The sequence below is a fragment of the Sturnira hondurensis genome, unplaced genomic scaffold (assembly GCF_014824575.4).
Source record: "Sturnira hondurensis isolate 20B ecotype Veracruz unplaced genomic scaffold, ASM1482457v3 Scaffold0007865, whole genome shotgun sequence".
Classification (NCBI taxonomy): Eukaryota; Metazoa; Chordata; class Mammalia; order Chiroptera; family Phyllostomidae; genus Sturnira; species Sturnira hondurensis.
In genome coordinates this window covers 2,338,392-2,364,229 of record NW_028080496.1, presented here as the reverse complement: position 1 = coordinate 2,364,229, position 25,838 = coordinate 2,338,392, and the positions used below count along the sequence as shown (strand labels likewise).

Sequence of the window (25,838 nt, the reverse complement as noted above, 5' to 3'; positions counted from 1 at the left end):
GCGGGCGGGGCCACCGCACACTCGTGCCCTCCGCTGTTCCACCACCATGTCCAGCTCTTCACCACAAAAAGAAAATGGGGAAAATGGGGTGCAGATCAACACACGGATAATGTCGGTGTCTGAACTTGAGGGCCCGCGAGCTGGTCACCGGCCGAGCTGCACAGGCAGCCGCAGACCGGCTCCTTTCCCTCCCCCGCGAGTTCACACAGCGGCCCTATGGCCCGGAAGTTTTCAAAGAAAACCCTCGCCTGCACTTGACTCTATTGTTAACTTGCTGTTAACAAATTTTGCTTTAATATATGAATTACATTAATACCTCACATTACATATATGAAGCCAAATTACACTAACTTAGCTGTTTACAACCTCAAATCTTACTCCCAGTACACATTCCAATAAATTTATTCTGTAAAAACAATACATTTTTTTTGTTTTTGATTTTTTTTTACAGTAAACTTTTCAACTACAAACCTCGAGTACGCGAAATATGTTCCAAGGACAAGCATAACAGGGTTGAGGAGAAAACCCAAACTGACTGAATGTGTTCTCACAATATAAGCATAAAAATAAATAAAATTCTCTATTGTCACAATAGCAACAAGAATGTACACATAATAACGGTGCGTGGATGGAGAGTAACTATGCTAACGCTAATCCGGAAAGGAAACAAGGCCGTTGGAAAAGCCCGTCTGAAAGCCGATGCTCCGTCCGGTTTCCCACAGGGCCGCTGCTGAGCTCCGGCTTAGAGGCCAGGGCCCCGCCTCGAGCGACGCGCTCACGCCGCGTTGGCAGTGGGGCCGAGCAGTGTCGCCTTTACGCTGGAGGAACACAAAAGGACTCGCTGACTTCGCATGGAGAAACTGAGTTTGTGTGCATAAGGACATGAGCTCTGAGAAGTGTAAGCTGTCAACGGGCTATTTCTAATACGGAATAGATATTTTACAGTATGATTAAACTTTACACATGGCCTCAAAAATGAAGAGCAATTTTAATTCCATCTTCAATATGCCAACATCATCTATCTAGGAACCGGCTCCTGGGTTCTGTTGCAGAGAGGAAATGTACCTCATGTTGAGTGGTCACTGTTTTAAATGCAAAATTTTATTTGTCTGAGTGTTTGGTGCTGGCGGAGTAAAGGCAGGAGAATTAAGAACGTAACTGCCTTGATAAAAGGATCCTAGACACGTTTAAGTTTGTGCAAAAATCTTGATAATTCTTAGTGGTTAAGGGCAACTTCATGCAACCAAATAACATGAAATTAAATCAACAACCTTAAAAAAGGCTAAAATGTCCTTTTCTTCCCTTTCTCTAAACACAGACAGAGAGGACTGTGAGTGATGGGCACGCACGCGGGGGTTTTGTCGGGACGACGAGGGCCGTGTTGGTTCATATGAAATCCAAGAGTAGTAGACAAGCAAACGCACCACCTTCCTGCGGTTTCTCTCAACACGCAGCGTCCGTGACGGTGGTTAGGTCTGGAAGAGAATAAAGAAAATGGACCTTTAGGCGACGGGATGTGAAAGCGGAAGCCGTCCGCACCGACAGTGTACCGCTGTGTGCTGAGACTTCCGCCTGCACAGCGGCACAGAACACACTCAGCGAGAACGGCCCGAGGCTCCCCATTGTACCTGTCGATGCAAAAAGCCAAAGAACTACCAGGGTGTCTTCAGTGTCCCGTTGGAAAAAAGGAGAGAAACATAAAGCCAGTCAGGGCTGTGGGGTGACTGGCAGGGCAGGAGCGTAGGGGGTGAAAGTCCAGCACTGTGTCAGTGGAGACACCGAGACAACCCGTCTTTTTGGGACTGTGGTGCCAGGAAGAAAGGGAAGATGCTTAAAATGTGAAAAGCATTTGGAGTGGCCCTGGCCGGGCGACTCAGTTGGTTGGAGCGTTTGTCCCTACACACCAAAAAGGTCGCAGGTCTGACCCGCAGTTGGGGTGAACGCTGCAGGCAACCAATGGATGTGTCTTTCTCTCTCTCTGTCAAAGCAATAAAAGCATGTCCTCGGGTGAGAATTTGGGGGGAAAAAAGCATATGAAGTGTATGCGAATTATTCTGTGTAATATTTACAACCTAAATATTGTGACATGTGGCTTACAGAAATACTAGAGTTCACAAAATCAAGATGCACTAAAAGAAAGAAAGGCTACCTTCCTTCCAGAATTTAGATGGCATCTAAAGAAACAAAGATAAACTGTCTCCATTTCCTAAAAGAATGATGTTTCAGCCTGGCTGGTGTAGCTCAGTGGATTGAGTGCTGGCCTGTGAACCAAAGGGTTGCCGGTTCGATTCCTAGTAAGGGGACATGCCTAGGTTGCGGGCCAGGACCCCAGTAGGGGGCGCACAAGTGCAACTACACATTGAGGTTTCTTTCCCTCTCTTTCTCCCCCCTTCTCCTGTGTCTAAAAATAAATAAATAAATAAATACATAAAAATCTTTTTTTAAAATGTTTCCATGTCTGCCCCACTTTAAACTGTGTCAGGCTACACTCCCCACAGGGACCCTGTTTTGTTTTCCTCAAGATTAACCCAAATACGCTGCAGCGCCCAGCAATGCTCTCCTGGGGCGAACGCAAGGGGGAACTCAGGCCCCAACTACTGCTTCTCTAACAGCCCGCTCACTCGTCCCTTCACTGCGTAGATGGCTGTGCCCGTGAGCACGCGCCTGCTCGCCTGTGGGTGTGCTCTCACTCCAGAGCAGTATCGGTACTGAACGGGACGTAAGGACGCCCGGGCCTCCACAGAGGAGAAGCTGCTAAACCACCATTCCCTCAAGTGGCAGAAATACATTTGTCAGCCTCCAGTGCTACCAAACTCAGGAATCTTCAAAAGACCATCTTAAAAAGAAACAGGTGATGCTCACAGACTCTGAAGGATCTTCCTCCCTGCGAAGGGGGAAGACACCCATTCAGACAATCAAACCTGTTCACCAACCAAAGAAACTTCTTGACCAACGTCTTCTTCTTTTTTTTAAACTATTTTTTATTTATTTATCTTTTTAGAGGGGAAGGGAAGTAGAGAGGGAGAGAAATATCAATGTATGGTTGCCTCTGCCGAGGACACACAATGTATCGTGTGTCCCCTGCCGGGAACTGGCCTGCAACCCAGGCATGTGCCCTGACTGGGAATCGAACCGAGATCCTCTGGCTCGCAGGCCCGTGCTCAATCCACTGAGCTACACCAGCCAGGGCTGACCAACGTCTTTTTATTAAACACTAACGGGACAGGCAGCAAACTCTATGTCCACACTAGCAGAAAACGCATAGGAATAATTCGATCCGAAAGAAGACTCTTTTTGAAATAGGTGGTCCCACAGCAGCCTCGGAAAATTGTCACTGCCCCAAATAACGTGACGTTGGCACTGAAATGTGATCACAACTTCAGGGACATGTTTTGCTGTTTTTTTGAAAAAAAATTATTTGTCTTCCAAATATTTCATTATAAATATACCCATTTCATTATAAAATAATTTTAACTACATTTTTAATATCACTACCAATCTTTTCAGAAAAATCTTTTGGGAAGCTGTTGGTCATGGAGGATTTAAGGTTTTCAGAGGTCTAATGTTCACTTCAAAACTAACACTGTACCACTGGCAACAAATACTGCCACTTGCTTTCTTTGAAGTAATAGGCTCATTTCATTTACTTAAAAATTATTTTATTTTGTTTTTTTTACAAGATTTTGTTTTTCTTTAGAGAGAGGGGAAGGGAGGAAGAAAGGGGGGGAGAGAGAGAGAGGGAGGGAGGGAGGGAGAGAAACACCGACACGTGAGAACCACCAGTCAGTCACCTCTCCCACGCCCCCAGATGGGGGCCAGGCCCACAACCGGGGAATGTGCCCTGGCTGGGGATCGAACCCACGACCTTTTGTTTTGCTGGACAATGCCCACACCACTGTGCCACACCAGTCAGGGCTCACTGCATTTATTTTTGGCAAAGTGCCACAGAGCCAAGTCTGACTAACCATATTTATTGTCATCACTTTTTTCAAGTCGAAGAGGCGCCCTTACCCCTTCGCTGGTTTTTTGCGAGTCTGAGCTTGCATTCCTCGTGTCACTGCCGGCATCCCCACCCTCCGAGCCACTTTTGTTTTCCTCTTCTTTGCAGTCCTTGTCATCTTCATCTCCTGGAGATTTCCGGGACTGTTTAGAGGATTTCTAAATGTTTAGACAAGTTAAAAGTTAGTCATGGTAGAAACCCAAATGCACGAGTGTAAGAAGCGCAGTAGGGCCGACTACACCCAACCCCTCCGGCCTCACACAGGATCTGTGGCCACCAGCTGCAGGGGGCGGGGACCGGGCTAGCTGACCTTGGACCAGTCATTTCGCTCCACTGGGCCCCCCTCGGTTTACCCAGCTGGAAGCAAGAAGAGGTGGACTAGATGACCTTCTCTTTCAGTTCCATCCAGCAGCGAGATGTTAAAACGCAGGAAACAGAGACTCATGTACCCAGAAGAGTCAACGAACAGACAGAGCTGGACAGGCACCTCAGGACAGCTCCGGAGCTGGAAGGCGCCCTAACAGTCACCTCACCCTTCCCCAGCTCCTTCCAGCGGGCACCAAGGCCCAGAGAAGCGAGGTGAACCATCCAACATCCGAGACAGGCAGTGGATAGTGGCATTGGGGCCCCGCTGAAGCTGTCTGGGTGGTGGTTGGTGTACATGGGATGCTGTTGACAAACCTTCTACATCACCAGGTAATGTCAAATAATCAATCTTTTAAATTACGGGTAGTTATGTAAGAACCCAAGGCCATGCTGGCGACCCAGCCCTTCCCCCGCCCCCGCTATCATCCTGCATTTGAAATCAAGATGAACTCTACAGGAAGAATACAGTTACGGTTCACAGCCGGAATTACTCTGCAGACCAGCATTAAAACGACCTTTATGAGAGTAAAGTGCAGCATTTTGCTAACCTGTCCTCGTGGAGAATTTTAGGAATCTTTAAGCGCTGGGTGGACAAGGAAGGGCTGAGGCAGAAGTGATTCGGCCCCTCGCTCTGGCCTTCGGGAAATGAATGAACAAACGGGAGCTCCCTCGGACAATCAACACTTTAAAATGTAACGTCCAGAAAGAAACTATCTCCTGGCCACGTGACAGATACATGTGATCACATTGCTTCCACTTTACTTAACCGAAACCACCGGCCCAGCCCAAAATGTCCGTGCAAAATGAGGCCACTTTTACTTTCCACGTGAGGGAGAGGCAGCAGGGGCTGAGAACCGGAAGGTGGGGTGTCCGGAGTAAGGGTTGGACGGAGCACGACCACACAGCACTGGGGCACCCCGCGTCCCCAAGGAGACAGGGCGCGGTCACACAGCTGCAGGGACTGCTCCACACAGCAGTCCTCAGACGACAGTCCCCGGCCTGCAGCTCTTCCGGATAACTGTGCACAGCCCCCTAAAGTCTGTAACGCCCCCAAGGCCACGAGCAGCCCCCTGAGGGATTTGCAGCTATTACCAGGGGGCGTGCACAGACCGGAAGGAGGGCGCTCGCCGCCCAAGTCTGTGGAAGAGTCACGCCCGCCGCCAGGCCGTGTTTGGTGGCCTCCTGCCACTCTTCCTGGGTGGGGTCTCTGCAGCCCCTGGGCTCTGTGGGAGGACCCCCGTCTGTTTCATCAACGTGGTCTTGAGCTGGCTGTGTGTCTGGTTGTTGTCACCTTTCTTCTTCCACTAAAATTACCAGTGGTTGCAGGCGAATTATTTTTGCCCTATAACTTCCCAGTCTCCCCCATGGCTCAAATACGAATCATCCACACATTTACGCTAGAGGACACATACCTAACCTCCCTCAGACCCGTTTGGTGCTCTAGCTGTTCATCCTGGGCACGCACTGAGCCCTGCTTTCTCACAGAACAACAACGGAGCTAGGTAGAGGGCGTGTGGCTTTACCCCTCTAACTGGGATGCAGCCAAAAAACCTGTGAATCATTGATTTTTAGTAGCAAAGGAATAACATTCAAGTTTAAGAAAAAGAAGTAAACAAACACGAGCTCCATGACTTCTGGTCTTCACAACGAGGAAGGAAACAATGCCATTGAAAGGCCGCACAGCCACGCTACCCAAGGCCCAGGCTGCCCTGGACAGTTCAGGGAGATGCAACATGAGACACAGAAGCTCATCGGGTAATCATAAGTCAAACAAAAGAAATTCAATGGGATATTTAAGTGAAGTCCAAAAAGCTAAAGATATTCAGCTTAAAAAATCGCTGCTATGGAAAATGCAGTCTGATGGGGAAAATTCTACTTATTTTGTTAGCAGTGAGTTTATCCCCACCCGAAGCAGACACCAGTCGTGTGAATAGGCTCAGCCCCGTGCTCAGCCCTGGGCTCAGCCCTGATGAAAACCTGCCCTGCCCTCGCCTTCCCGTCACAGTTTATATGTATTGCTCGTGCGGGTTTATCCTGTCCCTCCTCCAATCCACTCAACTGCCAGGCACACGAGGGCAGGGCACTGGATTTGCTGACCACTGCACGCCCAGTGCAAGGGTCGGACGCAGGCTCTGTGACCAGGAAATAGGACAACTGAACACAGAAGAGCTAAGCTGGTAGACAGGCAAGAACACAGCTTCATGTCTACATGGCTAGCACGCTGAGACGGCCCTGCGTCGCGCCCAGTCTCCCGTGCCCCTCACTCTTCAGCACGCTCCTCTGGAGGTCACTGCAGGACGCGCACCTGCCTCCCACCTTTGACTAAGCAACCGTCCTCCTCTGGCTGACAAAGCAGCATTTTGGGGGCTGAGGGAGCCCCAGAGTCAGTAGCCAGTTGCCCTCCCCCGAGTTGCCGGTCCGATTCCCCTCGGTTACACCGTCTCTAAGGTAGAGCTCCACGGAGCCAGTACACTTTTGTGCGCAGAAATGAATGAAAAGTAACCCCAAACTCTCAGTGAACGTGCATGCAACCTCATGAGAACAGGCCCAGGGGCTCAGCACCTTGGAAGGGTAGGACTTTTTCCGCTTCGAGCCAGCTTTCTCGTTCTTCCTTTTGCCTTTCCCGTCCTCTTCGACTCTGTCACCCTCTTCCTCACTGCTCGCGTCTGCAGTATTGCCGCCTTCTCCCTCCGTCTCCGAGGAGCTCTGCTGCTGAATGGCCTAAGAAATAACATATTAGCTAGTTGCATTTCTGAAAAGTAGCAAAGAACACAGACTGTGAAAAGGAGCTTTTTACTTTAATTTGAAAGGGTTCAGCTTACTCATAAGATTTTAAAAATAAAGGGCTGCCAACCTCAATTTTCCCATGACCACTTCACTTGAACCCTTCTGGGAACAGAATTACATTTAATCCAAAATGCAACCAAAGCCAAAGAGAATTCTGACTTCAAACGACGGGAGGGCAACTGCTAGTCCAAAGGACACATCAGAGAGACCCAAAAAGGAGTCAAAGCCAAAGGAACGAGCTGTGGCAAGTAGCAACGAAGCAAACCCTCACCTGGTAGCCAGTGAACTTTACTCCTGGGTTGTTCTCTATTTCCCACAATCCTTCATTGAATCCTTTCCGTTTGTTGGACTTCCCAAACTTGTCTTTGTACTCCTTGTACGGGAAAAGGTCTTTGGGCCCGAGAAACGCACTGCAGAGACAGATTAGAAATAGATTGGATACTCTGACCTTCAAACGTGAGGTACTTTCAATATCAATACCTTCTGAGGTGCCAGAGCCTGTTTTGGCACAGGAATGAAAAATATACAAAAACCGGTGCTAGGCGCGAATCACAGGAGGTCTCGCCCATGGGACTCTGGGCAGAACACACTAAAAATCTCTCTAGGAAAGCAAATTTAAGTTGCACCGTCCTTAGTGTTGACTGGGAAAAGCAGAAGAAAAGAGAAGAAAACTAACTTCCAGAAAGAAACACAACTCTCTGCTGTGAAGACCAGAAAGACGTCCTCAGGGCCCTTTCCCTGGGAGCGCCCCCTGCGGGCCAGAGAGAGGAGGACGCCAGGGGGCAGAGGCAGAGGCAGCCAGCTGGGACTCCTGCAGTGCGCCTGGGCCTCCGCCGTCACTCCAGGGCACACGGGGATGACCCTGCATCGGGAGATGCACACGGGTTCTGGTGTGGTAGCTCTGGCTTCCCCGATGTTTGCAATTCCTGCTTTCCAGCCAAATGCTCGTACTTAATCAGACTTTCTTACCGCGTCCCTGGCATCCAGTCGCCCCGCCTTCCCTCTGCACGCAGACGCCCCGCCCATCCGCCCCCACCCAGCCCTGTTTTCCAGCGTCCCTCACAGCTGGGCCTGCCCCCAGGCCCACGTCCCTGCCGGTCACTTGCTCACAAGAAGTGATTTGTTCTTCACCTCTTCTCTTTCCCCCTTCCCTTGACCTGCAAAACGCAGAGGTGCTGCTTAGCCAAGTTGTGTTTTGTTTTTCAATGACAACTTTTTTAAAAAGTAATAAGCAGACAAGGATAACACCCCAGAGACAGGCAGGGCAGATAACGGAGGGGCCTGGATCCCTGGAACCAGCATCCTGCCCACCTTGTTCTGCCTGCCTGTCTCTGGGTCATTTCAAAAGACAGAAATAAACTTCTGTATTGTTTGAAAGACCTGTCTTTTCAGAGGCCTTTATTCAAACAGTTTAGCCTAAACCAATACAATTAGAAAACCTTAAAAAATTCATGGTGTGTTTGCTCCTGGATCTGACAAATTGGGGAAGCCCGAGAGGACATGCAGTTTGCTCTGGGAAGTATGAAGGGAAAAAGTCCCCGGGAAGGGATCCGTGTGAGAGCTGCAGAGGAAATCACCGGGGGGTGGGGGTGGGGTCACCCTGGGACGTCAGTGTCCCATGGGGAACCCTGGGTGACGCCCAGCATTAAAGCAGAAACAAAGGTGACACGCAAAAGCAAAATAATGGGAAATCCTTCCCTTAAGAAACGATACACGACCAAGGTTGGTGATTTCATACAACTGACTGCAGTGATGTTCACGACGTGTTACACATTGTCTTCAACAATGCAGTCTAGCCCAGTCCCATCAGAGCTTCTGAAACTTGGGGGCTTTGTGACTCACGTTTCATGGGTGCCGAAAAAGAAGATAGGGTACTTGTTTGCGGGGGGCTTCACGGCTCCCTCCGGGAGTTCATCGATCTGTCAGAGAAGAAGTCAAGTCACTAAACACGCAGTTACATCGTGTGAAATACCATAAAGACAATTCCAATGTTGCTTTGAGAATATATTGCTAATTTCAAAATAAAATTAATCAAAATCCCGGTAGTTTTTTTCTTGAACCTTACAGAATGATGTGGAATGCCCGCGTGGCCCTCCGCACGGAGGGAGAGTAACACTGTAAACCGCTCACAGCCGCCAGGGCAAGGCATCCGCCGTAGCCACAACCATGCATTTATAACCCCCCGAAACATCAACGTTGCAAGACAGAACAATCAGAGAAAATTAACCTGATGAAATACTGTGAAGTCATTGAAAGATGCCACCTCTTGCCTCTGCTAGCCTCTCCCCCACCCAGAATTTCACCTAGAAGCTCCTCTGAAAATGCACACTTGGTTATGTGCCACAACCTCGCCTCAAACGGTCCACAACCTCCCACCAAGGACAGCACTCCTGGCTGGGCCTTTAAAGCCTTGGAACTCGGAACTTGGAAAGACCAAAAGTACTTCGGCCTTTCCCCAGACCTACCAACTCTTAGGTGCGGTGGAGGCTGAGAATCTCGATAAGATTAAGTCCAAATTCCTTAGGTTTCAAGACGTGGTCCCCGACGCCCCACTCTCCATCTGCAGCTCCCACCTCTCCTCCGGATTCCAGGTACAAAACCACAGATGCCTGCAAGCCACACCCACCTGCAGGTCCTACCAGCCGCGGACCCGAGGAGAGGCCCCACGTGCTGCGCGGACAGTGCAAGTGCAGACTGGCCCCCTGAACCGCGGGGACCACGGGTCACAGAGCAGATGCCCGGGGGGACTGAGCGAACGCGGACTCCGAGTCCAGAAACTGGCAGTTACATCCTGCTTCTGATCCAGACTGTGATTTCGAAGGCATCATTCAATCACATAATCTCTGGGGCCTTGCCTTTTACGCTGTAGGACGAGCTGGCGACACTAGGCCACCTCTAGGTTTCCGCCGGTCCCCGAGCTCCACGGCTTGTCTCAAACTGAGCTAGTTTCCTCTGACTCCTTTGTTTCCTATGTAATTATGGGGAGGATTTCACTGCTTCACTCAGATCTTTCAAACTCTGCCTCCCACAGCAAAAAAATTTAAAGGAAGAGAATCACGTAAAACTAAATTCAGACATTTGTGAAACCACTTCCTAAGACTCGTGCCAGTTCAGGCACCTCTCTCAGCTTCTAACGCCAGCCCGTTGGGCTCCACGTCGTCAACATGATAACGGTGCCGTGTCCGCTCCCCCAAACACGGTTTGTCCGACACAAATCACTTGCCATCTTGCCGCCCGGTTCACTTGAGGGGGCCACCGGTGTTTCCAACTCAGTGACTTCTGCCTCTGCGTTCTGTTAGGCTGACTGTTAGAAACAGTCAACAGTCAACCACACTGTTGAGTGTTATCGATCCACATGGAGATCATGTGTGCTTGCCATCTGACTTGTTATGCCTGCGTTTTTTCTCTTCAGGCTTACCTTTACTCTATGAATTATAACTCCAGCACCTCATTTTTAATTCTACAAGTACGTCAAGAACACCACTCAAACAGAATCTACATGGTAACACCGAGACCACATGTGTCTACTCTAATGTGAAACGAAGGGTGCCCAGTGCTTCCCTCTCCTCTCCACCACTCTTTCCCACGTCTTCCCTCCCCAAGGCTCGCTGTTCGGTCTGACACGCCCCAGGGCAGATGCCTTCAAAGGGGGGGGAAGGCGGCGAGGAGCAGATGGACAGGGTGTCGCTGTGGGGCTTCTTCAGTGCAGCTGAAGACCCACGGTAGGAGAAGACTCGGCATCCCAAAAGGAGTCAAAGGAGTCGAGTGACCGCCAGGTTAGACTTGCCCAGAATGCAGTCAAAACCCCTGGGAAACGTCAGCTCTCCCGTAGCAACGACGACAACAAAGGGGTGGAGAGGCCAGAGAGGAGCTGGAGATTAGGAGAGGGCTTCCGGAGAAAGCTCCCTTCCTCCAAGATCACTCTGAGGGAGAGCCTGACCCCAGCCCGAGAAACCCCTCGAGGGCTCTCTGCCTGGCTGCGCGATGGCAGTGAAGGCGGGGGCTGCTGGCTTGCACTCCCAGAGCCTCCGTGGTGAAGGTGCAAGCCTTCCATGAACCACGTCTAGAGATTGCAGGGGGCTGCCTTAAAGCCTGCCAGAAGCCCCCCTACCCCCCGCCCTGGAAGGAGAGGGGACCACAGTAGAAAACAGGGCGGAGACACACCCTGAGGTGCTCAGAGAGGGCGGTGTTTTGCGTGACTCTTTGAGAGAGGGTCACTTGATCAAGACAAATAAAGATGAGACCCACCCTGGAACACTGGGGCGGAGTATGACGGTGCTCAACGGCCCCTAGTTCCTGGCACCTGCTGCCCTGTATGACCCCCTCTCCCCAACTATGGGCACCCGGGAGGGGGCGCCACGCCCACCTCGCGGGCTCTCGCCCTGCTGCCTGCCTGCCCTGGGGATGTCCACTGCTGCAGGTGAACTGCTCCATGGAGCAGACAGGGTGGCCAGGAGCCCAGGAGGGCTGGGACCAACAACAGCTCGTGACCAGGTAAGGCCTCCACACCAGCAGCCTGTCAACGACAGCTGGAGTGGTCCTGGAAGCAAATCGCTCCTTCAAGATGACCTTGGAGAAGACACAGAGGCAAGAGGTCCAGGTAAGCCCTACCTGGGTTCCTAGCCCTCAGAAATCGTGAGATAGCAAATGTGTGCCGTGCACACCCCAATTTAGCATTTTATTTTTGGAAACAGATTACACACACATACATACAGTTTACATATATGGGGTAAGTCACAGACACTGCTTCCCCAAGGAGACCATTTTTCTCTGGGGGGGGTGTCCATGGAGGGAGGGGAGAGTAGAGACTTCCCCCCACAGCCTCCCGCATCCCCGGGCCATCACTATCAGTGACTAAGGGTGCGTTTCTCCAGGTCCATGTGTGTGATCATATACACGCAAATGTTTTATATGCAGACAGAAGTGCTTTGGGGGGAGACTACGATGTTTTATATATACACACAAAATAAATCACATTTTATCAAATTCTCTGCGCTATGAAGAGTCCTTAAAGTCCACTGGCATAGGCCTAACTCATTTATTTTTAATGCCTGGAGATAATCCAGTGATTGGATAAACTATAATTTATTTCCCTGAGGGATGGACATTTACTTTACTTTCAGTGTTTTTGCCCTTTAAAAAGGCTACAGTAAAGTTATGTAGATTTTTATATCTTGGAGCTTCTATTTCCACAAGATAGCTCACCGGGAGTGAGACTGCTGGGTCATAGGTTACAGGTGTTTTTCACTTTCCCAGACACGGCCAGACTGCTTCCAACAAGGCCGTGACAGTGCGCATCTCCCCCGCGGCACAAAAACGGCCTCCGTGCGGATGTTTGACACCCTCCGGTAAAACTGCTCATTCCCTGATTAATGATGAGATCAAAGACCTTTCCATAGGTTTACTGGCCATTAGGATTCGCCCTTCAGGGAACTGCCCATTCAGATCATCTCTGTGTTTCTCCACAGGGCTCTTCTGTTTCCTGTTCATGTGTGATACATCGACCTGCTGCCTGCGGTTCCCCCAGCATGTCTGGGTCTCCGTCACACGGCACCTGCACGGAACGCTCCTCGAGAGCTCCAGGACACGGCGCTTTCCCGATGCTCCTTTCCTTCCTCGCCGTCCACGTCTTCTCAGGCTGCTCTTCCTCGCCCGGCCCCCACGCCCTCCCCTCGGAGACCTCCTCCAACGGCAAGGCCTTGAATGCCACCTGTAGGTCTCACACTTCTCCCCCCAGACTCTGCACCCCTCCTTCTGAGCCCCAGTCTGGAGTTCGTGGGTGCCCTCAGACATTTGCATTTAAGAGGCCTGCAGACCGGCTCTCAGCCTCCCGGCGCAGCGGTCCCTTAGGTTACACTCGGGGGCAGCAGACGGCATGCCGTCTCAGCAGATGCTCCTACCAAGTGCTGGACGTTCACATGGATTTCTCTCCATGAAGACGTATCTATCGCTAAGTCTCTTCAACTGTGCCCCCCAAACACCACCCACCCAGCTCTCTGTGCACCCTCTGCCTTCCCCTCTGGCACACTCTACCACCACCGCACGCCTCAACGTCTACAAACCCTCCTAAGGCACCTCCCTGTCCCCCCCCCAAACGGTCAATTCTTCAGGCCCTGAAACCCAAGTCGGATCCCACCACCCCAATCGAATTTCTCCAACGACTTCAGGAGTTTTAAAAGTCTTGAACTCGTATCAATATAAGACCCCGAATGACATGAACTTCATCTCCCTCCTTGAACTTGTCACCTGCCTCTCTGGGCAGCCCTCCCCGGTTCTCCATCGGCCTGTGGGCGCAGAGAAAGCGGCGGGAAGGCAGGAGGGGGGTCAGGCCCAGACCACCGCGAACGGACGGACCCAGGCAAAAATCACAGGATCCAAGGGCAAGCGCGACCACATACGGATGCACTGTCAAAATTTAACTCACAGCCGCACCAGTAGAGCCATCTGCTAACTGCTTCCTATCGTACTCATTCATCTCTTTTCAAAGATGAAGATGGGGCGCTAGCTTCGTCTTTCTGCCAAAAGCAACAATTTGAAGATAAAAAAGAAAAGCAAAGAACAAAACCAAAAAACGCGTGTTCCTGACAGGATCGATAAACAAACATTTAAAAATAGGAAGTAGACAGTGGGAGAAGACACCAATACGTGCCACAGTTAAGGGAGACAATGGCGATTACCCTGAGTAGGGGACTAACGTTCATTTCCACCATCTCAATGTCACTGTCAGTGAAATCAGAACGAAACGGACCACCGGGGGTCAGCTGCAGCAGCTCACAAGCAGCGCCGGGGCTCGGCCTCTGGCTCAATGAGCAGCGTCCGGGAAGCGCAGCGCTCTCCGGGTTGTCTTCTCAGAGGTGGCCTGATTCAGTTTACCTCTCGGCGATGAACTGCATCACATGAACATCCGAATAATTCCAGGCATAAAACAAAATGAAACCCTATTTAGTCTTCAACTATGCTGTTCTTGACAAAGATGTGTGTGACCCAGCAATTCCACTTCTGGGCACACACTGTCGTCCCTCCCTGTCCACGGCTTCGTTACCCTCACTGAACCGCAGCCCAAACACGGTCAGTGTGCGACTCCAGGGCAGCCGGTGCCAAAGCCTCACACCTCACACTGAGGGCCGTTCGGAGCAGCGCCCCTGTTTCTCCCCTCCCTGAAGACAGCTCTGAAGTCTTGAGGGAGAAGTTAAATGGCAGCACCTTCTGAGACATGAGATTTAAGATAAAATCCAGTGTCAATACCATTTTGGGCGTATGGATGAGAAAACCAAAATGCACTGATTTTTTGACCAAGTGATGGGCTCCTCGATGGAGAGCAAGTTGGAAACAGCAGCCCTGAAGTCCCTGCCCTGTTCACTCACCCCCTCGGACGAAGGGGGGAGGGAGGGGACACAGAACTCCCACCGCCCGCTCAGACAGCCAGACAGGCATCCCGATGTCACTCAGGGAATGTCAAGCTCAGGTAAGAAGGGTAATAAACCACTCTCGGGGTGAGCGATTCATGTGCTTTTGTCATTTCTGTCCTTTCCCACTTGAGCTAAAACACACACACCCAATGGAACAGGGACTGTCCTAAGCCCTTCTAAGGGCCCAGTTCAGGAGAGTCAACAACTCCCGTCCCAGGGCAGGAGAAAGGACTACGAGCCGCGTGAGGACCTGCAGCAGCCGGCCCCGCAGCTCTGTGGTTCTGCCCGGCGGGTCTCAGAAGACCAGTGGCTGGGGCAGAGGAGACCGACTGATTATAAGGATGACCCAGGAAGAGGTTGGTGGGACGGATGTTTCAAAATGAAAAGGAGACCGGGGGTGGGGGGCATTTCAGGTGAGCACATGGGTCTAACTGGATCAGGAGGGAGTGGACCCAGCAGGGGCCTGTGTACCTGTACCAAGAGAAGTGGAACAAAGGAGGGGTCTCCCACCACCCCGTCTCCATTTCACCTCAACAAACTTTGCCGACTGTCCACTCTAGTTGAACTGCTCTGTTTCTGTATTTTGTTTTTACAGCAATACATAAACAAAGGACACGTTTGTTCTTGCTTTGCCCCCGACAAGGAGCTTATTACAAACGAGCAATGGAGACCATTACGTTTCATAACTACCGAACGCCTCGCCCTGCTTCCGCCCCCTGCAGACTCAGGCCGGGCCGGCGAGCCAGAGCCCGGGCTGCACAGCAGCCAGAGAGAGGACCTGGACACCTGCGCCGCCATCAGTCTGACCTCACCCCTTTGTTCCCAGGTAGTTCAGGTCAGCACAGTGGGGCCATTTTCTAGCAGAAGTGTACTTGCTCCGTGTGGGTCGGTCAGCCAGATGAGAATCACAACTGCGCTCACTCTGCCTTCTCAGCAGTATGGGGTTCTCGCTGCTGGGATCGCTGTATCTAATCACGGCAAGGAAATCTCTTAAAAATTTTTTGTTTCTTTTGAATTTAATCTTTATCATATGTTTTCCTAGGAATTTCTTCCTGTTTGGACAAAGAGTGATTTAAAAGGAAACACACAACCACAAGACATGTGTTAGGCCCGTGACCTGACCCCCCCCACCACAGGGCACCACAAACCTGCCCCCTCACCCCCGGGGAGTCCTCTGGTTTAAAAGCCCCTCGTCCTCAGTCGCAGAGCTTGGCACTTGCACGGGCGAGCCCCACGCACCCCAGAGCCCCGGCAGCACCAGCCAGGGAAGGCCGGGCAGTCAAACGGTGCCACAGCGACCGGTCGAATGGAGCCCACCACCCTTCAAACAGCATGTACACGAAATTGCAACTCCAACCCAGATGGAGACAGACTGGCAGTTCAAAGACGAAAAGGAAGATGAGCGTGCGAAGACTTGCTCTGTATACCGGGCCTTTTGAGATCACAAGAGAAATACCGGCCTGGGTGGCTAAATGACCTACATGCCACAGCTTTCACCTTTTCAAGTTCATAGGATCCCATGTAAGGCTGTGATGACAGCGGATTAGACTCAGGACGGTCAATTCACTGCCCAAATCCAACTCCTGCTCTGTGTGCACAGACAGAGAACTCCTTCACACGACAGTCCCCTTCGGCTTAACAGGCAGACTAGCCAACGCTTCTCAACCTCAGGCTGCAGCCCGATGTCGCGCAAAATGCAACAGAAACATACAGGAAGGAATCGCGTATGGTTTGGTGAAAAGACTTTACTGGTGTGTGTGTATGACATTAATATTTATTTCCTACTGTGGATTTAAGGGGGAAAACAAGCCGAACGCCGCCGACCCAGACTGTGTCGGAATCCATCAGCAAAGACGACTCATTCCAGGGGTGACAACAGGAGTCCCCACGGCTCCCGGAGTCCGAAGCTGACTCACTGATGCGGCCCCGAGGAAGCGGCTGAAAGGCACACCAGCCGAACCACAGATGCATTTACTGAGACTTTACATGCTTCTTAGCATCTTGTAATAAGGAGTTTGGTGTTCCTGGGAGGTAATTATCGGTACTCAATTAGCAAACACTTCTTTCATGTACCTCGTAGGAAAAAAGAAAAAAATAAGAACCATCCCCCTCCTCCCCGTGTTAGGGAGGCTGTTTAGGGGTAGAAGCCCAGCCCCAATGAGCCGAGGCAGTGGCGGAAGGAGACGCTGGCCTTCAGTTCCTGGTCCAGCTGGCTGCCTTTCCCTGCGGCGCAGGACACCTTGGTGGACACTGGACAATGTCCCTCTAGAGGCTTGGGCTCCTGGTCATCAGGTCACTTTGTTCTCCCCCCTTCTCTGTGGCTCTCTGGGGTCACAGGAATGGCTCCCCACCTGACCAACGGCAGCAAATCCTTATTTATCCAGGCAAGAATTAGGCAGAACAAAAACTCAGCCACCACTTCTATCTCCCTGACAGCCAGGAGCTGGTGTATATATGGCAGTGAGACATGAAGGAAAATGCCGCTACAGGAGCCGAGAGTGCAGTGAACCGGCGAAAAGCCGCGGACTTCCAGGCTCTGCTGAGCCAGCAGACCACAGCCCCGCTGGCGGCCACTGGGCCCGTGGAACCAGCACCCAGTCCACAGCCAGCCCGCCGCTCACTCAGATTGACCTCTGCGTTCTCTGCATGCATCACTTACGGGTTGTTAAACCACCTGGTGTCCCAGAGCTTTCAAAGAGACAGAGACGAGAGAAAGAAAACTAACGTCACAATTAGGATGGCTGGATTCACGGCAAGTCGGAAAACGTGTATACGTGTTTGGAGAGGAAGGTGTTACTCGCGCACCACCGCCGAAAGCTCTTCCAGGCCCTTCCCTCAACCCGGTGCCCCATTTCTTATGCTCCTGAGGCGTTCTTAATAGTCGGGGATTAAGACACTGATTAAGTGTGACCTTAGTTTAATTTCTTAATCTACACCTTGGTTCTCTTTCGGGGATGCCTGCACCTCCCCGTACTGCTACATATATTCAAGCCTGTAATCAGGACATATAGTAATGTCATTCAATATATATCCTACGTGATATACGTTCAGTCTAACTTGTAAATAAAACATTTAATTAAATATCTGTTTATTAAAATGACAAAGATTTTTAAAAATCTGAATCACCTACTTTTAATAAGTATGTAAGAAAACAGACATTTTCTTATTCTGCTAGAGGGTAAAGACAGTCAAAATTTTCCCTGGCCAGGCAGCTCAGTTGATTCGCATGCTGTCCTGATGCGCCAAGGCTGTGGGTTCGATCCCCGGTCAGGGCACATACAAGAAGCAACCACTGAATGCACAAGTTAGTGGAACAACAAAATCAATGTTTCTTCCTCTAAAAAAAAAAAATCAGTCAATACTATTTTTTTAAAAAGCCAAAACTTTTCTGGAGGACTTTGGTAACAATATAAAGCCTAAGCTTCAAAATGCACTAAAAATTGTGACTTTCAGAGGTCTGTGCGAAGGAGATAACTAGTTAATGATTCAGTCCAGTGATTCTCACTGTTGCCCATCCCATAGCATATAAGCTAATCACTTCAATTCTATACCACACCAAAAAAGTATATTTTTACGGACCTGACAAAAGAAAAAAGGTATAACTTTGATTCATTCACACCGGACAGCTATGGCTGTGTTGGCTGTCGTCTATTTTTCTATTTGACACTCTGAGGGAAAAGAGGTCAGTGCCCCTGACTACACAGTCAGGTATTACATGTTTTAAACATTCTGTGGCACATCAGTGGAAATCGCTGATTTAGCTAAAAGAAATCTTTTTCAGAGTACTACTTTACAGTAAAAAAAAAAAAAGAAAGAAAGAAAGAAAAGGGAATAACCTAAATGTCCTATAAGAGGAAGTGGTTACTATGTATACTAGGTCCATATCACAAGTGATGTGATAGAAATACAGTCACTACAGTGAAGGACATCTAAGACACGGTGTTTAACTGAGGGGAAATGACGCAAAATCGTACATACTACAAGAACCGTGCACCTACACGCACAGGCGCATGCTCATGAGGCTAAGAACAGGGGTTAGGGATGTTAATCTCTCGACAAAGAACATTATTGTATGTGTAATAAACTTGTTAACACAGGCGAAACTTAATATTCACAGCGGGAAGGTCAGTCCATTCTCTCTTAAATAAAGACGGTGTGAGTGCTTCCCAGCACGAGCAAATTATTTTAGGTGCAAGGACCACTAGTGACCTTGAAGGGTCCTTTCCAGTCAGCCCTTCTCTGTGGCAAAGGACCAGTCTTTATTTATAAATTTCTAATTTGTCCTAGATTGCCACTTTTATAGACTATATTAAAGATGAATTATTAGAAAACTAAAATTTAAAGACACAAAATTCAAGGCTTATGTTTTTAAATTACTAGACTCACAAAGCCACTCTACCAAATCGCTGAAAAAAAGTCTCACCTCTTCCTCTGGACTTCTGGCCCCGCCTCCCGGCCCATCACAGACAGGTGACAGCTGACCACACACCCAGCTGTCAGGGGCACTGCTGGGCGTGGCTATTAAAAGAGCCCTTCTGCCGTGGACCGACCACTGTGCCAAGGGGCCAGATTCCGACCCAGCACCTGGAGGCCCTTCCACAACCGAAGACAACTTTCCCCAACAAAGAGTCATATCTGGGGCCTTCCCTCCCCAAACTTACTAGACTTACCAGTTTACGATTGTTTTCTAATGCTTACAAGACATTGTCAATAAAGTCGCCCTGGCTGGTGTAGCTCGGTGGATTGAGTGTGGGCCTGCGAACCAGAGGATCGCAGTTTGATTCCCAGTCAGGGCACATGCCTGGGTTGCAGGCCAGTTCCCCCGCGCGGGACGCACGAGAGGCAACCACACATTGATGTTTCTCTCCCTCTCTCCTTCCCCTCCCTCCTAAAAGTACATAAATAAAGAAATATTTTTTAAAAAGACACTGCCAATCAAGTCATATATAGCTATAAATCGTCAGTCATTTCCCAAAAGAATCAAACACAACCTCAGATGGTGGAAACCTGACTTGAGAGGACCAACATCTTCCAGAGCAGAGGGAAGCGGCAGCCGCAGGACCTTCCCAGAGGGAAGTGCCCGGAACGCGGATCCGGCCGGTGGACATGGGAGCAGTGCAGGAAGTCCGTGCTGGCACGAGGCTTTGGGTTGCCTGTTTGCTCCCAGGATTAAGCAGAAGACGACGAGACACGCTGCCAGTTCCTTGGCAACGCGAATGCACACGCGGTCGCTGGGGCAAAGGCGGAGTGAGCCCCCGTCACTCCTCCTGAGGAGCGAGCCACTGATGGACTTCGCTGGACTCGGGCCACAGTGGTGAAGATGATCGACATCTCGCTTTATGTGAAGATTATAAAGAATGTAAGTCCCAAGCGATGTCCTGAGAATATGTAGCCTGACCCCCAGGAATACAGCCTCACAGTCTAGTACTTTATTATCAAAGACCAAAAACCAAAACATAAAAAATAAAATCAAAGTGCTATGGATCGTAAACCAAGGATTCCCAAATAGTATTTATATTAATAAAGGATATGAAAACACTTTAATTTAAATCACGCTATTTAAAATTGCTGAAATTTAATGTTGGTAGAAAATGAAAAAAAAAAGAAAAAACTGTACCTAGCACAGTGCCTAACACACAGTAGGTGCTCAATAAACGTTCAGCAAGAGTTCAGCCCTTTAAGCTGCCAGAGTGGTAAGTTCAACGCTTTCTTCTGGTTGTATCCAATGAGAGGCTGCAGCTGGACCAAAAGCATGATGCGCCCTGGCTCGGTGGCTCTGCTTGTTGGAGCATCATTCTGCACACCAAAAGGCTGCAGGTTCGAGTCCCATCAGGGCACATAACCTAGGTTGCAGGTTCGATTCCCAGTGGCAGTGCCTATGGCAGCCAACCAACTGACGTTTCTCTCTTACCCCTGAGGCCTTAAAAAAATTTCTCACCAAAAGCTAAGAATGGCGAAGGTCAGTACATGAAGGCACTTGGGAGTATTAGATTCTTGTTTCCCCACCTCACTCAGAGCATTCTGTACCCTGAGGCACTAAGTTACAAACAGTCCAGCGCACAAGTCTTAAACCTGCAGCTTGATAAATGTGCACACATCCACACACCCATGTAATCACCACCCAGATCAGACACGGAACACCTCCAGCGCCCCCTCCCCGGTGGTACCACCGCCCACCACACCCTGATCACCGCTGACCTGTCTCGCCTGTTTTTGAACGTCGCAGAGTCATACAGAACGTACTGTTTTGTGCCTGGCTTTTCTCACTCAACCCTGTATTGTTGATCCTTGTTAGTTCTGAGTCACAGGCCACTGCATGAATGGACTTCAAATGTGCGCATCCGCTCTCCTGCTGACAGACCTCTGGGCAGCTCCCAGACGCATTCCTACACGCGCCTTCGAGCGGACAGTGACACCCCTTCCTGTGGGGACCGGCCTCCAACAGCCTGCTAAGCCACAAGGTAGCCGTGGGTTTAACTACAGTAGATCAAGCCCGTTTTCTAAAGTGACTGTCTCATCTGAGAGTTCTCATACACAGTTTTAAATGTAAAAAAGCTCTTCAGTAGAAACACAAGAGTTCCAGGGCTTTTGGTTTTTCCATCTTTTAAAAGCAGGGGTAATACAAGCAGAATGCTCCCACCTCGGGGATACATAAGCCATGTGGGGGCTGGGAGGAGAATACAGTACAGCTTTTCTTTTAGTTTCTTATGCTTTTACCTAAAAAGTAAAATTCACTAATATTTACTACATTAAGTGACACTCGTGTCCTTACTGAGATGCATTTATTCACTTTGGGCCCACTCGCGACTCACTGCTATTCTGTGTGTGGCTGCCGAGCAGAATTAGGGAATTTTACTTCCACTGAACTCTCCCCAAATGAACAAGTGGCTAAAAGCAGTCTTACCAACACAACTCTAACGACACAAGCACAGGCAAACGACGGCCGAGCTGCCAGTCCTCCAGCAGAAAACGCCTTCGGAAGAAAAACTGGGGCCGTGCAGCCCGATCTCACAAGAAGCAGGCAAGAAATACTCCAAAAATGAACACTCTAAGAAATACGGACTTCATCTTATTATATTGATATTCTGCTAACAAGAACTTTAAGACATAAAATACGATTTCTGTCTTGTCATCCTTTTTAGTGTTTTATAATGTACATAATAGTGCCAAATATAACTATATGCAATTTTAAAAGAAATTCACACCTATTTGGGATGCATACTCAATGTTTTTGGTTGTTCTTTTTTGTTGTTGTTACCAATAGGATCTGTAGTCAAGAGGGTTCACACTCTGGTTTTAGCCCAAGTATTTCGCCAGGCAACCTTCATGCATAAGTGAACTTCTCACAGTTGACGTCATACCCAATCACCTATACTCTGTTCAAAACAGCTGCTACTTCGTGTGACAATGAGAACCCATAGGCGGAGAGGAGCCCAGGGACCCCTGGGAAGAGGCACGGGGTGGGTTCCGTGGGCACCGGTGCTGCTCTGTACCTTGGCAGGGGTTTGCCACGCCAGCGGACACATTTGTCAAGCTCCGTGAATGCCACATTTCAGGTGTGTTTCAGTCTAGGTAAATCTTACCTCAAAAGGAAAAAAAAGGAGGGATCTATAAAAAAATATTGACCGCTAGGCTAATGATATGCATTCTGAAGTGTCTAGGAGTCAATTACAGTGATGTCTGCAACTTACTCTGAAATGCATGAAAATAAGATGAACCACTACACAGACAGAGGAACAAATGCGACAGAGCACGTACAATACAATGTTAATAACAGAATTGAGGTGGTAGATGTATGGGCGTTCACTGTACACTTAACTTTTCTATATGGTTGAGATTTTTCATGATAAAATGTTAGAAAAATAATAAACCCACTCAAGAGTTGAAAACTCTTTGAGTGGAGGTGGTTGAAGGTATAAGAGGAATAAATGGTAATGAGAAACAAAATCAGCTATTAAAGAAAGACTTGACAATTTAAAAAAGTATAGCGAGCCCTGGCTGGTGTAGCTTAGTGGATTGAGCGCAGGCCTGTGAACCACACGATCACGGTTCAATTCCCAGTCAGGGCATGTGCCTGGGTTGCAGGCCAGTTCCCAGCAGGGGACGCTCAAAAGGCAACCATACATTGATTTTTCTCTCCTTCCTTTCCCCTCCCCTCTAAAAAAAAAAGATAAATAAATAAAATCTAAAAAAAAAAAGTATAGCGATACCAGAGAAAAGTTAGAAGCTTGAAAGGAAAGAAGGTAGGAACATGCAAGTACCACTGCTTGCTGGCTGACACACACGAGCAAGTCAGCGAGGTATGGGTGATCCCTACTTGAGAGTGAAGTGAAACTCGACGGGACTACCGACCAGGCCTGAGGCCACAGAGCCAGGAGTCCAGCTAAGAGCTGAATCCAACCAAAGTTTAGGAGACACATTGCTCCCTGGGGGCTGTCCAGGACCAAATGTTTTCCCCGACAGCAGGGAAGTCACCTCTCCATTCCAGCTCTGTTACAAAGTCGCAACATCTGGCCCTGGCTGGTGTGGCTCAGTGGATTGAGCGCCAGCCTGAGAACCAAACGGTCCCCGGTTCGATTCCCAGTCAGAGCACATGCCTGGGTTTCAGGTCAAGTCCCCAGTGGGGGGCGTGTGAGAGGCAACCACACACTGATGTTTTTCTCCTTTCCGTCCCCTCTCTAAACAAAATGAATAAAATCTTTAAAAAAAAAAGGACGCTGCAATGTCTAGCTCATGTTTTCCCTCCTAGGTTTGACTTCTTGGGCCACACTGAATCCACACATGCTTGGCCTTCCTAACAAGTAGTAGCATTTCAAATTTGAATGAACAGGATCTTTCCCCCACTAGTTAGTGTTTTACAACATTGTCGACAAAGCTATAGCTGGGTGTGACACAGGGAAATGCCTCACAGGGTGGGGATGGAAAGAAAACTCAGCAAGTATGAAAGGCACACTGCCCTGTAACCACCCAAGAGTAGGGACTACTCCCTCGTCACTTTCTCTTTCTGACCCTGACCTTGGAGACTGCAACATGCCACTCGCTCTAAAACAATACACGTACGGAAAACCTACGTCCTTTCCTTGAGGGCCTCTTGTTAGATGTGAACAGATATTGACTTTTTCTTTCCTGTATTTATTGCACCTTATCTAACAACCTAGTTGATTGCATTTCCTCATTTTCTGTTTGTTTGTCTTGGTTCGGAATTATGACTTCTGGCAATTTTATGTTCCATTAGCTATACAACTAGGGCCACTTCTGTGGCACTTTTTTTTTTTTTCAAATTTACTACAAGTGCTCAGGCTATGGGAGCCACTCTAGTGAAATTTTTAAGACNTATTGCACCTTATCTAACAACCTAGTTGATTGCATTTCCTCATTTTCTGTTTGTCTTGGTTTGGAATTATGACTTCTGGCAATTTTATGTTCCATTAGCTATACAACTAGGGCCACTTCTGTGGCACTTTTTTTTTTCTTCAAATTTACTACAAGTGCTCAGGCTATGGGAGCCACTCTAGTGAAATTTTTAAGACTGTTTTCTTTTTTGACTCTTGAGTATACTTCCCTAAGATTAAGGAAAAGCCATTGTGTTACAAGGAAATGACTGACCACTGATAACCTTTACTTCACTTTTGACTATTCATAAATAAAGGCACCCTATCAGCTCTTTATTTCTTACTTGACAAATATATTCAAGGATTTCCTAAAAGACCCCTAAAGTCAGAAATCTTGCCCTTCAAGCGGTATGGCTCTAGAATATGAAAAGAACACGTTATTCCACCCTAAAAAGTGTGCCTTATTTAAGGACAACCTACAGGGCAGATGTGGAGAAAAGTTACTGGCACAGCCTAACGGAAGGTGAGAAAGACTTTCTCGCACTTGACATGTGAGGCTGTGAAGAGGTGTGAGGAACCCTAGAGGGGACCATTTCTATGCGCAGAAATGGACATGCAGACGGTCGAGATGACGAGCCCAGATCAGAGGCCGGGTCTTCCAACTCCTGCCCCGGTATCCTTGCCATTTTACAAACATACCAAAACTAAGTACAAAAAAAAAAAAAAAAAAGGGCAACCGAACACAAACACACCCACACCCACAAATGTGATTAAGTCCATCCATTACTTCAACTTCACTAAACTGCAGTCTGGTCACCCATGATGTCACTTCCTTTTTTGAATGGGCGTAATTTTTTTTTTTTGGTTTTGCTCTCATACCGTTTGACTACCAGACGACGTTGTAGAGCCCGCCCTCACTCACATGCCAGTATCCCCCAAGCCCAGTTCGGTTCCTCAAGGGCACCACCACAGCCTCCAAGATGCCCGGACCCTCCTCTCCGAGCTATGGCTTATTTTTAGCAATGAACTGCCAACTATTACAAAATGAAAAGGGATGTAGTTTAAAACACAAAGCACACACGGTAGTATTAAGGCTCCTCCTCACTCAAAGGGCCTCCTAAAAAGATGTCAATGCCATGTCTGTACGACAGGCAGATGCTCCGGAGGCCGGGAGAGCCCTTGCGGGCTGGAGCGGGGGCCAAGGATCAGGCAGGTCTGGGATCGACCTAAAACAAACATGGAGGTAAAGAGGCACGAGGGGCGTCCCGGTGCCACCAGCCCGCTCTCTCGGGCGTCGGTTCACCGGAACGAGGCGAGCAGGGAGGCACGTACCCGGGACAAGGATGGGCTGGCGGGGGCCCCGGAATCGCGCTCCGGGGAGACTCAACAAGTCTGGATGGCGGAGGATGCTCCGGGCGACGGGTGAACGAGCGCCAGCGGGCTCCCGCTGGCCTCTCAGTGACACCACCCGGCCTGGCCAGGATGCGCCGCCGCCGCCCGCTCGCTCGCGGACGGCCATTTGCAGCGCGCGCGCCCCGACGACCCTGCCCGGCCGCCGCCGCCGCCGCCTCAGGCCGCGGGTTCCGTCAGCGCCGGGTTCCCGGGGCGGCGGCGGCGGCAGCAGCGGCCTGCGGGGCCGGTGAGGCGAGGGGAAGGGGGCGGGCGCGCCATCATGAAGGGAAAATGGTGGGCGGGCGGGCCCGCGCGCGGCCGCCGTACTCACCCGGGCCGGCCAGTGCGGGTAGCCCTTCATCTTGGCGAACACCAGGTCGCCCGCCTTGTACTCGCGGGGCCGCGGGCGCGCCATCCCGGCCGCTCCCCTGCCCGGTCGTCCTTGGTCGCCGCGAAGACGCCGGCAGGCCGCCCCCCCACCCCGCGGCCTCGGACGGGCGGGCGGCCGCTCCGACGAGGGGAAGCGGCGAACGGCGGCGGGGGCGCGGGGTG

At 49.9% G+C, this 25,838-nt stretch overlaps 2 protein-coding genes across 2 annotated transcripts in view; one reads left to right on the top strand and one right to left on the bottom strand.

The window, feature by feature from the left end:
• TM6SF1 (transmembrane 6 superfamily member 1) overlaps positions 1 to 17,092 on the top strand; it is a 36,536-nt gene extending 19,444 nt beyond the window's left edge. Inside the window, exon 11 of the mRNA XM_037053516.1 lies at positions 17,082 to 17,092. The gene's annotated coding sequence lies outside the window, so the exon portion shown is untranslated. The remainder of the gene's footprint in view (positions 1 to 17,081) is intronic.
• Positions 260 to 25,838, bottom strand: HDGFL3 (HDGF like 3). The gene is made up of 6 exons (XM_037053518.1): positions 25,618 to 25,838; positions 8,996 to 9,072; positions 7,425 to 7,563; positions 6,929 to 7,087; positions 4,012 to 4,158; positions 260 to 1,475 (listed from the first exon to the last, which is right to left on the bottom strand). The coding sequence occupies exons 1-6, from the start codon at positions 25,699 to 25,701 to the stop codon at positions 1,470 to 1,472; spliced, it is 612 nt and encodes a 203-aa protein (XP_036909413.1). The 5' UTR covers positions 25,702 to 25,838; the 3' UTR covers positions 260 to 1,469.

Excerpts from the sequence above, each read along its gene's own strand:
- HDGFL3 (XM_037053518.1), bottom strand. The coding sequence starts at position 25,701 with ATGGCGCGCCCGCGGCCCCGCGAGTACAAGGCGGGCGACCTGGTGTTC. Across the intron at positions 7,088-7,424 it reads TAAAGTTCACTGGCTACCAG|GCCATTCAGCAGCAGAGCTC; the intron begins GTGAGGGTTTGC and ends GTTATTTCTTAG. Across the intron at positions 4,159-6,928 it reads AAAAGTCCTACCCTTCCAAG|AAATCCTCTAAACAGTCCCG; the intron begins GTGCTGAGCCCC and ends CTAAACATTTAG.